Genomic DNA, 16,207 nt, shown 5'->3' on the forward strand with positions numbered 1-16,207 from the left:
GTGCTGTCTGCCTTCAAAACATGCAGGGACCACACAGGTTACTGTGTCCTATTCGTAGTCTGGTCATTATTTCCTTCTCTTTTCTATTTCCTCCCCTGTTTCTCTCCACGCCCGCTCTGTTTGTATGTAGTTGTCTTCGTCTTGTCTCCTGATCTCAGTACTGCTGCCACTCTTTAATGTTTTTTCCCCACACAATACCCTTTCCCTCTGATTTTGAAAGTGTAATTCGGGCGTCTACGTTTTCTTTCTTTTACAGCTTGTTTGGCTATCTTGTCCACTCTCTCATTACCCATAATGCCCATGTGCACAGAAACCCAAATGAGTATGACCATAGTGCACGTCAGTTACTTATTATGTCACTCAGTTTTAATGTTGTTTTTCCTTCTATTATCTGGACGCTTATGTGTGCGCAAATAAAGTAAAAATGAATAGAAAATTAAATAAAATAATAGAATTACTAATTTTATGTTTTTATCATGAAAAATGTATTTAATAATGTGTGTTACTGAGACAAGGATTTGATATTTATTGTGATTTTTCCAACAGTGTATTAATCCAGTCAGTGATGTTAAACAGTGAGAGATTTTGACAGAAACAAACCTTTAATATGACAAAGACAAGACAAACAGGTTGATGTAAAAGAAGTCATCTTCATCCATTCCCTGCGATGGAAACAAACTAGAGAAGCTCAACGTAATTGGCGGGAAACATGCCGTAGTGTCCGTCAGGTCCGTAACCTCTCCACCAGCCCTCGTCCACCATGTCTATCTGTGTGATGATGTCATCGGGGTCAAAGGTGATCTCAGTGTCATCAGCTGTGGAGGACAGGTGATGGTGAGGTCATCAGCATACAGTAATGTGTGTGTGTGTGTGTGTGTGTGTGTGTGTGTGTGTGTGTGTGTGTACGTACCAGCCTGGTAGTCATACAGAGCTCTGGCAGAGATGTTCTGTCCACTGCTCTCTGTGTTAACGTCTCCAGTCTGAAATTTTAAAGCATATATAAAGACATTTCACAGTTATTTTTGTCCTTTTTTAGCTCCTCTAAACTCCTCCTGCTTCCCATTTATGTTTAAAGGGATAGTTTGACACTTTTGGGAGCAAACTGGTTAGCCAGGTTTCCATCCAAACAAAAATTTTAACCACATTAATGCATGTTTCTACTCCTGTTGTGTGAATATTAGCAGGTAAACTTATTCTCCAGTCGGTGCCATTAAACCACACAACGAGATGACATCATTGACAGAGCGACAGTCAAAGCTCAAACGGTGGAAAACATGATGGAAATATGACATTCCTGTTAGTTTCATGTATTGATGTGAGGAAGGTTACAGTCTCCTCATCATCGCTCCACACAGATCTGATGTTTTCAGCTCTTCATTGACGTTTAAGTCACATGATTCACGTACGTCATCATTTATTCACTCAGTCTGTTTATATTTTTATCCACACAGCTGCTGTTACACTTCAGACAACAGGAAACACTTTCTTAAAATTTGACTTTTTCTTTTTCTTGAATTTCTGAAGTTTTTTAGGCACAGATTGAAAATATGTGTAAAAACAGGTGGATGGAAACACAGTTTGTAATGATACAAACGTAAGATGATTATTAAATGTCTGAAATCTTAATTTACTCCTCATAGGAGGATTAGTGAACACATATATAACGAATGTGTGACCAGAATATATAACGAGTGAATATATAGTGTGTATAGTGAGATTTTGTAGAAGGAATATAGTAAAAAATGTGAACTTGTCTTAGTAATTATGATGTTTTTGGCCACAATAATGGCACAATGACATTTTCATATAGCATATTAACATCCCTGTAGAACATGTCTGATGATGCTGACAGAAGATGGACGAGGTCTTAATAAACTGAACTCCAGAAACTAAACGCTGCTACTGTATAATATGAATATAATATACTATAAAGTTGGACTGACTGTTGGTGTTTGTTCGTAGACATTTTCATACAGATCCTCCTCTATCACAGCTGATTGTGGTGCTTCATACACATCTTCTGCAGCTGGAAATTCATCTGTAGATTGGATGAAACATTGATAAGATCTCACAGTGTAAAAATATTGTTAAATTATATCAAATAAAAATAATTCTTGTACATTTAAATCATCAGTTCAGTTCATCATACCTTGTGTCGCTTCATCTGCTTCATCATCAAACTCATCTGACCACTCCTCCTCTTCTGTGTAAGCAGCATCTGAGTGTGTTAAAGACAGAAAGAGAGACATTATGCTACTTAATCACCATTTTGATCTTATTGTCAGGATATTAAATCAGGATATGAAAGCAGACAAGCCGCCATCACTGCAGTAGTGAGCTGTAGAAGTAGCCTCACCAGCTTGTTGACTTTTTACTACATTTTACATCGTAAATAACTTCAGTACAAAGTCCAGAGGTTGTGATCTGTAGCACAACAAGCTAGTGAAACTGTAAACAGAACCACGTTCCTGCACATGCTCAGTAGCGTCTGCCTTACACAGAACTACTCTCTGGAGACTGAAAATATGATGCTGTTATTAGTCTTTGGAGCCGTTTCTAAACAAACTAACGTGACCAAACATGGTGAAGGAACATGTCACCCAGTGCAGCGGTGTGGCTCACTGACGTGTTTTTAATAGTTTCTGGACAACAATAGAGAAATAAGATATATCAGGCTTTAGATACACACGTAATACTTGTTAGTAGATCAGTTCATTGTTGGTTTGGATCCAAATATGAGATTTGTTGACAAGAAAAAAAATATAGAAAATTGCCAGAGTTAACCTTTAAATTAAATTTTATCTCTTTGTTGTAACAAACTTGGTGCCACTTGATTTTACTCAATGAAACTCTCACACTCGTGTCAAACAAATCAAACAGATCAAACTCCAAAATTCTGCTTAATAACATGTTTTTAAAATAAAACCCTTAACCCAGAAGGAATGAAAGCTCATGATTGACTGTGTTGTTGTGTTTACTAACCTCTTCCTCTCTATCACCTATTTTGGAGCAAAAACCCAAATTAAATCAAGTGGCAACCTCTGGGACTGTAAAATGAAGCCAATGTGGAAGTGCCAAAAACTGCAGTTCCTTGAATGAACACTTGAGGCTCCAAAAGCAAGTCAATCCCCATAGACCTCCATGTTAAAATGCCCAACTTTACAGCAGAAATAAACATGTTTACAGTCTGGTACAGAAAACGGTTTTGGTCTCTGTAGCTAATTTCCTCTTTCATGACAACTGTACGGGGGGTGAATTATTTTATAACTCACCCGTTTAAGTTTTATTAAGCTGTAAAGTTATGCATAATGAAGGACATGGCTGCTTTGAGTGAAGGTCTGCCAGCCGCTAGGTTGCTTGTTTCAGCCATTCGGCCCGCCTCTTTGCCCATTTTTGATTGGCTGGGAGTTAGGCAGAGTCACGCACTGCCAAGATGGCGACGGCCGGAGCGGCTCACTTTGAGCTTCAAAACCACTCTTCAGAAACCAACGAGTGACGTCACGGTAACTACGTCTATATTTTATACAGTCTATGAATTAAATACAGCAATGAAAATGTCTGTAGCTCTTGAACCACAGTGACTATGTTCATAAATAAGGTCTTTCCAGACACGAACCCTCCCAGAGTTTCATGTGAAAGTGTCAGATGCACTCGATTTGTTACAGAAACAGAGCAGAGAGCATTTGAAGTCAGTAAAATTTAAAAGATAAAAATGTGTTTTCAGTCTAAATAACTGCCTGTAAAGGTTGAGGACAGTTTGGGTCTGTACACTAAATACCTGCCTCACATTTAAGGAAGATAGCTCATATTATGTCAATTATACAGTGTTTTTTTATTTGTGAAAATGTCCAGGCAGATTTCCAAAAAGAAAATTTGGAGACTCCATATTTTTGTAAACACAAAATCTTCCTGATTACAGCAAAAAAACACAAAACTACTGGACGACTGGTGGACGTTGATGAGGTTAACAAACAGGCTGCAGTATTAGCTGTGAGTCTGACCTGCAGCTGGAACGGGTGAGGCTGCCGTCTCTGCTGGTGTAGGTGAGACAGCTGCAGCAGGTGAGTGAGACAGCTCAGGTGAGGCGGGTGAGACGGGTGAGGCAGGTAAGACGGGTGAGGCGGGTGAGGCGGGTAAGACGGGGGTCAGGGGGGTCACAGCTGGAGCGTTGGAGGCCGGATACTGAGGCTGCAGCGGAGTTTCTCCCTCAAAGGATTTCTGAGACAAAAACGGACTCTGCAGCTTCCCTGAGAGACAGAGAGACAACGTCAGTATAAATCGTCAGTTCAGGTGTCGTCACATGTTGTTTATTTGTGTTGTTTATTTGTGTTGTTTACCAGGTCTGGACTCAGCAGGAGACTGTCTGTTGACCTCAGAGTTCTGCTCTCGCTGCTTGAAGACGTCTCTGGGATTGAATGATCTCTGAGATATCAGTGATTTGGCCTCCTGAGTTTCATTAAAAAAAGAAACATGTTAATATAATTATAATTTAATGTGATCATATAATTCTTTATTTACAGATAAAACGTCGGTGCATCTTTCATGCTCACGTTTGCTTTCTGCACTGATGCAGCAGAGTTGATGCCGGTTTTCTTGTTTTCTTTTTCTTGCTGGTTCTAAAAGAAACAGGTGATTTGATTTTTATTTGTTAACACATTTCATCCATTCATGTACTTTATTCTCCATCATACAAACTCATCATAACTCATCATAACATAAGCATCATATAAATCCAATATCAATAATTTTAAATCAAAAGAAAAAAAAAGAATAATAATATAATAAAATAAATAATAATAAATTCAAAAGTGAATGAAAGCTGATTGCAACAGTAATAGACAAAAGGGACTATATGTCATAATAGTTCCCTTTAGTCAGCATAACACTTAGAAATTAAACTTTCTGAAGGACCAAAGAAGAAGAAGAAAAAAAATAGCAAACACCTTAAAGGAGGTTTATGACCAGTATCATCAACTGGGCAAAGTGGGCAGCTGAGCAGGATCCCCAGTCTAGAGTTGACTAATCGATAAGTCGATTTGAAAATGAATCTATGTATTAATCTATTATCTATTAATCTAAACTATTTCAAGCAAAAACCAAATATTTAATAGTTCAAGCTTCTCATTTTCTCTTTAATTGAATATCTGAACATTTTAGACAAAACAAGCAGTTTAAAGACTTCACTGTGGTTTCTGAGAAGTTGTGAATGCAATTGTTTAAATAACATTTCATAGATCAAATAATTCATTGACTTAACGTGAAAACAGTCAGCATATTAATCGATAATGAAAATATTTTTATCATGGTAACCAGAGAGGTATTACGTAATAAGGAAATACAGCTTCTTCTCGTTATAACAGGAAATGTTTTCTTGTTATAACGAGAAATGCAAACGTGCTGCTTTACACACACACATATTATACTTTGATTGATGATAAGAAAAGTATATAAAACCACCAGACTTGTACTGTAAGAAAAGTGTTTGTCGGTTCAGTTACTCACCAGTCGCTGCTGCTCTTTCTCTCTTTCTTCTTCTTCTCTCTGCTTCTGATAAATCCTGACACACAAACACACAACAGTAGCTTTGATTCTTGGGTAATGTGTGTGTGTGTGTGTGTGCGTGTTCTTTGACTCACTTGTCCTGTTCAATCTGCAGAGCTCTCTCCTTCGCTCTCTTCTCCCTCTCCTTCGTCTGCTTCTCCTCCATCTCCCTCCTCTCCCTCTCCAGCGTTTGCCTCTCCAGCTCCGCTCGCTTGCTCTCCTCCTGTCGACGAACCTCCTCGTCCCTCTGAGGAAGACGTTTTATTTTAAATGAAATGAAGCTTAATACTCTGGTTTTGTGGTCAGTGATTAGCAGTGGTGGAAAGTGACTAAGTACATTTATTCCACTACATTTATTTGACAGCTTTAGTTACTTTTCAGATGAAGATTTGACACAATGGATAATATAACAAGCTTTTAAAATACAACACATTGTTAAAGATGAAACCAGTGGTTTCCAACCTTTTTGGCTTTTGACGTCTTACAAAAAGCAGTGTGTAGTCGGGGTCACATTTCACATGTCTATGAGTTGTTAACAGCTCCACCAAATAGTGATTTTTCCCTCTAAACTTCTCACATGCTTTCATTTCAATAAATGTTCAAATGATCCAATATTTCAGCAAAAATCAAAGATTAGAGAAAAAGTCCAAAAACTGAAAACAGATTTGTGTATCAGAACTTTGTTTTTTCTTCTTTCCTCTCCCATTAATCATCTCACCACCCCTCAGATTTATCTGCTGACCCTTTGGAGGGGCCCGACCCCTAGGTTGGGAACCACTGGACTAAACTAGCTAACTGTATATAAAGTAGTGTAAACTAGCTCCACCTCCAGCAGCTACAACAGTAACATGCTGCTCTAACACTGACGCTTCACTATTAATAATCTAATGATGTCATATATAATAATATATCAGTCAGAGGGACCAAACCACTACTTTTACTGCAATACTTTAACTACATCAAGCTCATAATACTTATGTACTTTTACTGCAATACTTTAACTACATCAAGCTCATAATACTTATGTACTTTTACTGCAATACTTTAACTACATCAAGCTCATAATACTTATGTACTTTTACTGCAATACTTTAACTACATCAAGCTCATAATACTTATGTACTTTTACTGCAATACTTTAACTACATCAAGCTCATAATACTTATGGTATTGGTACTTTTTACTGCAGTAAAGGATCTGGATACTTCTTCTACTGCTGATTAGATTAATGATACCTGAGCTTTGACCCAGAAGTCGTCTTTGTTGATTTGTTGAATTTCCTCCACAGCGTTGACTTTCCGATAGACTGAACCCTGTTATATCAGCAGAGGAAAAAGGCTGTGAGATTATAAATGATGCTCAAAGTTTCCATATTTTAGTTTGTGGTCTGCAGGTCGTCTCACCACAGGTCCTCTGGGTGCGTCTCTGTATTCTTGTGTTTGTTTGTGGAAGTTAAAGTTGGCTCCAGACGCTTTGGCCACCTTCGACAAGATGGTCTCCGGCTCCACGTCCTGCTCTCCCCGGGCGTTTATAGTCACATGGGCTCCCTGCGATCACAGACATGTTAATGATAATCAATGAGCCTGGATCATACTACACAGCTGCATCCACAAAACAGCCACAAATCAGCATTTTTTTTGGGAAATGTTGCTTAAATTTAAGTAAAGATGAGATTTGAAAAGAAATCAGTTACACATCAGTTAACATGACTAAAGGAGATATTAACTCTGTCACCATCAGGCACAAACTTTTGCATCACAACTAGTTTTTAATTTAATTTAGAGTGGTATTTACTGGTGAGATTAAAAATGTAAATGAGTTGCAGTTCGTCTGATTTAAAGAGCTGCTAAGTGAGATCTGATGTTGGACTGTTTTAATGCGAGTCTGTAAAGAAATAAAGCGTAAACAGAAAGTGTTTTCTGCTGCTGAATACTGGTGGAAGAGAACTGCATGAATGTATTGATCCAGCATGAGGAACATGCACGTATTTGAGGAAATATGAGCTAAATAACTTCATGTTGTCAGCTCAACAAACAGATTGAATGAGTTATGAAACATCAGTGGGAGATTTTTGCTCGAACTTCCTTTGACAAGATTGTGTCTGTAAACAGATAATATAACAGTTAATAACTATAATTGTCTGTTTCAGTCACATCACGCTGGAGCTGCTGTCAGTCAGGAATAATGTGCAGGAGAGAAACTGCAAGATAAACTAACTTTATAACATTTAAAACTGTGTCGCTCTCTGTTTCTGTCTGCTATAGTCAATTCAAGTCAAATAGCTTTATTACCATAACAAAATACAGTACTGCCAAAGTTCTGTACCGATAATGACTGTTGACAACATTTAAAAGAGGAATCTATACACACACATTTATATATATAAATACATATATATAGTCTCTCTGTTTCGCTGTGATAAAACAGAGCTGCAGACTGCTGTAGAGATCGGTCTGTGCTGAGAAATCAGATGCAGCAGATGTTTGTATGAATTTACATTCTCTCCTCCTGTATTTTGCACCTCTAGGAACATACATGTTACATTAGACTAACATGCAATTTTCAGTGGTGCCACTTCTATTATTTTTAACCAGTGCTAAGTATGCCCTTTAGTAAATAAGTACGAACCCAATTTGGCTTTTCTGTGCTCAAACAAGCACCACAAATCTGTAATAAATATCCCTCTAATTGATGCTGTGCTGCAGCAGTGAACTAATGATAATGCTGACATGCTGATGTTCACCAGGTATAATGTTCACCCAAGAGGCAACCTCTGTAAAATGAAGCCAATGCAGAAGTGCCAAAAACTGCAGTTCCTTGAACGGCCACTTGAGGCTCCAAAAGCGAGTCATTCCCCATAGACCCCCATGTTAAAATGCCCAACTTTAGGCAGCGTCACGCACTGCCAAGATGGCGACGGCCGGAGCGGCTCAGTTTGAGCTTCGAAACCAACGGGTGACGTCATGGTAACTACGTCCATATTTTTATACAGTCTGTGTGAGTGTTCACCTTGTTAGCTTAGCATAAAAGCATGCTAACATTTGCTAATTAGCATTAAACACAAAGTACAGCTGAGGCTGATGGGAATAGTTTTGCACATATTTTCATAAATAAAAGTATTGGATAAACAAAAATTTTGGCGTGATGAAGGATCAGTTATTACATTTCATCCTCTGAGGTACATGAACGTCTGAACCACATTTTACAACAATCCATTTAATAGTTGCTGAGATATTTCAGTCTTGTCTTGAGGCCATTTTGCTAGCCGTGTCGCTAGTGTGGCTAAAAATACTGATGAAAATCCGCTGCTGTAAAAAAGAAGCAATATTAGAGGAATATTACAAAGTCAGACTCACCTTTAGGAAGTTGGCTATTGAGCTCACATGATTGGCACATAATCCTTTCCGAGAGTCCTTCACACCTTCACCTGTCTGTTGAGTGTATACATACATACATACATACAATATATGACACATACATTTATAAATACCAGTATACCAGCAGCAGTGTTGCCAGACTGGACAGTTTTCCTCCCAGCTGGACTCTTTTTTATTAAACTGGACGAGTTGGGGCAGTTTGTGATGATTTGGGCTACTTTTTGTAGCTTTAGGTTAGACTATAATATAAACCAAAACTAAAATAATGTCATTTCAGTTCATTACAACTAAGATGAAACTTTATTTTCCTATTCAAATTATAATTCTGTTATAATTCTGTAATAAAACACATCATATGAGTGAGAACTTTCAACATTTAATGCAACATTATTTATTCTATTCTATCTATTCTATTTTAATTTCTATTATATATTTTCTGTATTATAATTATAGTAACTGTGGTTTTAAGTTTGCACAATTACAGTATACTGATAAAAGGAAATACAGTGTATTTTATTTCTTTCCCCAACTAAACTAAACTAAGTGGAGGAACCAGTAGAGAACCTCTGAAGAACCATACAGGGGCTTGAAAGGTTCTATGTATGGCAGCAGTGCTATTTAGCACCTCGACCACCCCAAAGAACTGCTGAGGAACCACCTTTTTTATATAAACAGTATATATACTGTATATATAAGTATTTTATCCCACGCGTCAGTCACTAAGACTTGATGATGTGTAAGAACTTTGCTGACATTGAGATCTAAATTAAAATTAAAAATTGGGCTATTTTAATGATGATTGGGCAAGTTCTCTGTACCTGTAACTCATGAAGGAATATCTGTATATTTGCTTGTCTTGCATGGTGCGTGTGTTCATGTGTGTTCGTGCGTCTCACCCAGTTTATGAGGACATATTTGGGCAGACCAGAATTGGGGTCCTGGACGCGACAGAAGGCGTACATCACCTTCCCGCTGCTCAACTCCTCCACCATCTCCTCTAATCCACCGTCTGCACACACAGGATCATATTATTCAAGACAAATAGTTAAAGAATCACTCATCTGTTTACTTTGTTTTACACCCATCAGATCTTACCTCCTTTTTCTGCCAGACGGATATCATTACTGTTCCCTTCATAAGTAAACAGCGCCCTGAAAACACACAAATGTATAAAAAACAAAATGATATAAAACTATCATGATGTCAACTCAGATCATAAAGTATTGCAGTAAAAGTACATAAGTATTATGAGCTTGATGTAGTTAAAGTATTGCAGTAAAAGTACATAAGTATTATGAGCTTGATGTAGTTAAAGTATTGCAGTAAAAGTATATAAGTATTATGAGCTTGATGTAGTTAAAGTATTGCAGTAAAAGTAGTGGTTTGGTCCCTCTGACTGATATATTATTATATATGACATCATTAGATTATTAATAGTGAAGCATCAGTGTTAGAGCAGCATGTTACTGTTGTAGCTGCTGGAGGTGGAGCTAGTTTACACTACTTTATATACAGTTAGCTAGTTTAGTCCAGTGGTTCCCAACCTAGGGGTCGGGGCCCCTCCAAAGGGTCAGCAGATAAATCTGAGGGGTGGTGAGATGATTAATGGGAGAGGAAAGAAGAAAAAACAAAGTTCTGATACACAAATCTGTTTTCAGTTTTTGGACTTTTTCTCTAATCTTTGATTTTTGCTGAAATATTGGATCATTTGAACATTTATTGAAATGAAAGCATGTGAGAAGTTTAGAGGGAAAAATCACTATTTGGTGGAGCTGTTAACAACTCATAGACATGTGAAATGTGAAACGTCAAAAACCAAAAAGGTTGGAAACCACTGGTTTCATCTTTAACAATGTGTTGTATTTTAAAAGCTTGTTATATTATCCATTGTGTCAAATCTTCATCTGAAAAGTAACTAAAGCTGTCAAATAAATGTAGTGGAGTAGAAAGTACAATATTTGTAGAAAATGTAGAAAGTAGCATCACATGGAAATACTCAAGTAAAGTACAAGTACATTAAAGTTGTACTTAGGTACAGTACTTGAGTAAATGTACTTAGTTACTTTCCACCACTGATGGGTGTGCTGATCACAGATTACACTCAACAAGGAAGTGAAATATGTAACAACTATTCTAACTCAGAGATAACTCACCAGTTTGTGTTTGACTTGCCGTCCACCACTTCTTTATAAGCAGCTATGAGTGCAGGACCGTTCTTACTCAGATTCACTGCCATTTTCTTTCAGGTTTCTTCATTCACAGATTCAAACAAGCTGATATTAATCCCACACAAACTCACACCAACAGACTCAGGAGGAGGAACGAGAAAACAACTGCACAGCTTTCTGGAAAATCCAAATCTATATATATATATATAAATGATCCTACAATCTCCGTCTTTGTATAAAAAGCTCCTCAGTATCAGAGCTGAACGACTGCAGCTCTGATTTATTGTGACTTCCAGAGAAGATTTTTGCTTCACTCTGATGTGTCAGACCAGTTTTGGGAGCAGATAAAAAACCAGATCGACCACATTCTCAGAGAAATACTCACCTCGTTCATTCATCAGCAGCAGGAGAGTGAAGTATCTGAAAGAGAGCATACACCTTATTCATTTTATCCCGGGGTGTGTTCTCCTGGGCCACTGATTGATCGATTTCTCTGCTGCACTTTTATTTCCTTTGTAGCATTTTTGGGGAACTTCTTACTGCACTAAAACTGTGTCTCTAACCTATTACTTCTACTGGATTTATGTCTCTATTTTTAAATTTTAAATATCCTTTCAAAAACTTGTCTATTCATTTAATTTGCATGTTTAGGTTCTCAGGCTTCCTAATGTTTTATTGCATTATGTAAACACTTTGAGTTGCTTGTGTGTGTGTGTGTGTGTGTGTGTGTGTGTGTGTGTGTGACCTGAATGACAACAAACAGGGTGTGATCGAGGGTGAGAAAATGAAGCATCCGCCTACAAAAAGTGAACTGCATGGATTTTTTTAATACATTTTTTGTCATAACCTTTATTCATAACAAAGTTTTTAACAATATAATATAAAATGCCACAGGGGGGAGACAAAGGAACATGTATAGATATATATATAGCTGGAGTACTTTATCACTCGCAGGGGGAAATTACTTGACATAAATCAAGTGGCTGCTGCAAAAAAGTGAGTAAGTAAAAAGGCTAAAATATATACCATTACTAAATTAACTTACTCAAATATAACAATATATAAAAAACAGAATATAGTATATACAAAGCAAAGGACATAAAATTAAAAAGAAAAGTAAAGATAGGGGGAAAACTGCCTCAAATAAACTCTCATTTTAGTTTCATCTTTCCTCCAGAAGCTTTGAATGATTATGTAAAGCTTCATTATTGATTATGTAAAGCTTCAGATTGTTCACACATCCAATCAGTAAAGTCTGTTAAATGACTCTTGTTCAATGATTTCATGTTCAGATTCACTTCATCCACACAATCAGTTAGTTTAACCCAGAATGTCAGCTATGTACAAGAACATAATAAATGATTATTATCATGATAATTACAGTATCATTGTACATTTCTATATGAATTTACAAAGTGGTGAGAACAAAATATCTATGATGAAGGAAGATCTGCTGTTTTCTCTGTTTAAGAAATAAAAGCACACAAATACATCAATACAAACATGAAACTAACATTTAGAACAAAGAGAAGTTTATATTTTCATCTGAAGAAACGTCAGTGAAGGTTAAAAACATCATCATGAGCAGTGATAGCCTCCATGGATAAAAACACACAAGAAAAATTGACATTTAAAGAAACTCAAAACATCAACAAAACAACAAATTTAAAGAAAAAAGTGTTGACAATCCCAGTTTGATTGACAGCTGATCTCTGTGCAGTTCAGAAACACCACAGCAACAAGCTCTCAGAAACAATGGAGACAAAAACATGAAGAATTACAACAGAATCTGACACATGAAGTCTGAAATGACTTCTGTCTATTTGAGTTTACACAACTCAGCTGTGTCTCCAATAGAATAATTAAGCCAAAGTCCAGCATAGAGAGGCTGAGTGAATGTGGTCTGGACTCTGTGGAGGAGAGTCATGGTTTTAGAGACGCTGTAGAAGGACAAAATACCTGCTCTGTGATCCAGGTACACTCCTACTCTGGAGGAAACAGGACCTGAGACGGGAGTTCTGATGTTATTGAACCAAAATGAAGAACTGTTAGTGCCACAATATAAAGCCCAAGATTTGTCATTACGTCCAAATTCACATTCCTTCGAGCCTCCTGCTCTGCTGATATTCTTGTATGCGACTGCTACACGAAATTCTCTCCCTCTCCACTCCACCTCCCAGTAACAACGTCCAGTCAGACTCTCTCTACTCAGGACCTGAAACCATCCAGTGAATCTGTCTGGGTGATTAGAATAAGACTGTTGTTGACTCATTCGTTCTGCTTTTCTGTTCCCCTCAGATAATAACAGATATGTGTTTGCTGTGTTTGGATCCAGTGTGATTTCACGTGAATATTTTAAGAATCCAGCTCTGGTCTTGGGCTCTGCTGCTGACAGTAAAACGTCCACTTCAGTCACTGTCATTGAGATGTTTGTCCATTTCTCCCTCAGGATGTCCTGTAGTTGATCTCTGAGCTCTGACACAGCTGCTGTCACATCCTCAAAGTATCTCAGAGGACGGATATTGATGCTGGATGAGTCTGTAGATGCACTGAGTTGTGACAGTGAGGGGTAGTTGTGTAGAAACTGGATGTGATCCTCTGTGTGTGAGAGCTTCTTCAGTTCAGTGTCTTTCCTCTTCAGCTCAGTGATCTCCTGCTCCAGCTTCTCCTGAAGCTCTTTGACTCGACTCACTTCAGTTTCCTGCTGGGATCTGATCTGCTGCTTCACATCAGAGCTTCTTTTCTGCAGGCGACGGATCACCTCAGTGAAGATCTTCTCACTGTCCTCCACTGCTTTATCAGCAGAGCGACTGACGGCCTCCACCTCCTGTTGAAGCAGCTTCACATCTTTCTCTCTGTCCTGGATTCTCTGCTGGATGTTTTGTCGACTCACCTCGAGCTCTCTCTGCCTCTCAGTCCTTTCTGCTGCAGCTGAGACTGTGTCGTGGCCTTTATGTTCATCCACAGAGCAGAGATAACAGATACTCTGCTGATCAGTACGGCAGAACATCTTCATCACTTCATCATGACGAGAGCAGATGTTCTCCTGGAGCTTCTCTGAGGGGTCGACCAGCTTGTGGTTTTTAAATTTAGTTGATTCAAAGTGAGGCTGGAGGTGTTTCTCACAGTAAGAGACGAGACACACCAGACAGGACTTGAGGGCTTTCCGCTTCCTCCCAGTGCAGAAATCACAGGCCACATCTTCAGGTCCAGCATAGCAGTGATCAGCAGGAGCAGCTTGGAGTCCAGTCTTCTTCAGCTGCTCCACTAAAGCTGCTAACATGGTACTTTTCACCAGGACAGGTCTCGGTGTGAAGGTCTGTCTGCACTGAGGGCAGCTGTAGATCTTCCTCTGATCCTCTTCATCCCAGAAGCCTTTAATACATCTCATGCAGTAGCTGTGTCCACAGGAAATAGTCACCGGATCCTTCAGTAGATCCAGACAGATCGAACAAGAGAAGGTTTCTCGGTCCAGCTGATCTCCTTTCTGCTCCATTTCAGCTCTCAGTGGCAACGACCGTCTGAGTTTCACTTCCTGAGAAGTTGAACAGGTTTAAGCTCCGATCTGAACAACATGTGTTTTTGTAGTGAATGCAGCCTGCAGCTCTTGTACTACATTACATGTTGCTTACACCCATCTTCAAACTGTAGATCTGAGGGGGAGGGAACAAGGAAACACAGTATGAGCACAGGGTAGAGCTTGTTGTGTTTGAGAGCAGAAGAGGGAGGGCTTATCAAGGATTCATTTCAGGAAGAGGAGCGGTACTGAGAATTAATGAGTTAATGAGAAACCATTTTACTGGTTCTTCTGATATACTGTAAACTATTCCAGATGTCAATGCTGGAATAACTGTCCCAGTGTGGTGAGTTTGTTTAACTAACTGTCATATAATACATACATTGTGACAGCAACAGCACAGTATGTGTTATATCTAGATTCAATTTTCTTGTGAGATCGTCAGCAGAAATTGTCATGACCATTCCTCGTCGAAACAGGAGCTCACTAAAGAGATATTTTATTGGGACATTTCACCCCCTGCAGAGAGTAGAAATCTTTATTTTTTAAAATAATAATTCATTGTTCTTTTTTTGAAACAAGGTATACTTTGGATATTAGGATTAAATTGCTGTGTGGTTAAAAAGAAAAGTGACAAAGACATCTTCTGCCCGAGCAGGTCAGTTTAATGTTTCCTCTGAAGAAAAACAAAGTGTGATCTGACTGAGACGACATTGAGAACAAAGTCCATTTATGATTTATTGCTCCTTACATGATGATTTAACGACTGTGCTCTTCAGCAAAACTGTGTATACAGTAATGTTTAGATCCTCCTCTGTTGCTCTTCCTGAGCTTTCTTCCATTTTTTTCCTGATAAAGGGTCTTTTTAGGTGTTTTTTCTTTATTTGAATCGAGGGTCTAAGGTCAGAGGATGTTGTGTTGCTGCATAAACTGTAAAGCTCCCTGAGGATAATTTGTGATTTGTGATATTGGGCTATACAAAAAGCAAAAACAGTGATACAGTCATGTGAATCATTCTGATTGGCTGTCTTTTCTGCCATCTGCTGGTTTCAATGAAAGACTCCTTTTTAATCCCAACATGTACAACTTTATTTAAATAATCAGTGTGAGCTGCACATTTAAAATAGTGGATCTAAGAGTCTGAAAAGAAGAGAAAGTAGAAAAAGAGTGAAAACATTTTATTACCATGAAATTCACCAGTGTCCATTTGAACCAAGTGTTTGTACTTTTTTCTCCCCAGGTGTTTGAATTCAACATCTGACCTCAGACAACAGTTTTTGTGACAATTTTGTTTATTATGGACAAATGAACATCAAACACAAACAACAAATGAATGAATGTCAGTCAAAGACAATCACTAACAACCTGAGATCCTCCCGTTTCAGGTGTGCGGTGGCCTAAAACCAGGATGACATCTTTTTAAAATCCTTTACACTCGATCAGCAGCAGAGCCACTTTGTGAAGAACTTCAGGTGTTCTCCAGCCTTTGGACACTTGTGGACGAGGCCTGCAGAGGAGTCTATCTCACACTCACACACACACAAACACACACACATTAGAAGACCTGCAGGGTTGCACAATCACAGACCACTGCAGCTGCTGAG

General features: G+C 38.3%; 3 protein-coding genes across 3 annotated transcripts in view; 1 reads left to right on the top strand and 2 right to left on the bottom strand.

Moving 5' to 3' along the window:
• LOC122968041 (oocyte zinc finger protein XlCOF6-like) overlaps positions 1–16,207 on the top strand; it is an 813,118-nt gene that overhangs the window by 419,885 nt on the left and 377,026 nt on the right. The window lies entirely within an intron of this gene.
• On the bottom strand, positions 588–11,683 carry LOC122968053 (drebrin-like protein B). Its single transcript, XM_044332993.1, has 15 exons — positions 11,072–11,683; positions 10,014–10,069; positions 9,815–9,927; positions 8,898–8,972; positions 6,945–7,088; positions 6,777–6,854; positions 5,637–5,788; positions 5,503–5,557; positions 4,551–4,616; positions 4,338–4,446; positions 4,002–4,247; positions 2,150–2,218; positions 1,944–2,038; positions 911–980; positions 588–815 (listed from the first exon to the last, which is right to left on the bottom strand). The coding sequence occupies exons 1-15, from the start codon at positions 11,152–11,154 to the stop codon at positions 679–681; spliced, it is 1,548 nt and encodes a 515-aa protein (XP_044188928.1). The 5' UTR covers positions 11,155–11,683; the 3' UTR covers positions 588–678.
• Positions 12,882–14,750, bottom strand: LOC122968046 (tripartite motif-containing protein 16-like). Its single transcript, XM_044332984.1, has one exon. It carries the CDS (start codon positions 14,580–14,582, stop codon positions 12,906–12,908), a length of 1,677 nt encoding a protein of 558 aa, XP_044188919.1. The 5' UTR covers positions 14,583–14,750; the 3' UTR covers positions 12,882–12,905.

Source organism: Thunnus albacares, chromosome 18 (assembly GCF_914725855.1).
Source record: "Thunnus albacares chromosome 18, fThuAlb1.1, whole genome shotgun sequence".
Classification (NCBI taxonomy): domain Eukaryota; kingdom Metazoa; phylum Chordata; class Actinopteri; order Scombriformes; family Scombridae; genus Thunnus; species Thunnus albacares.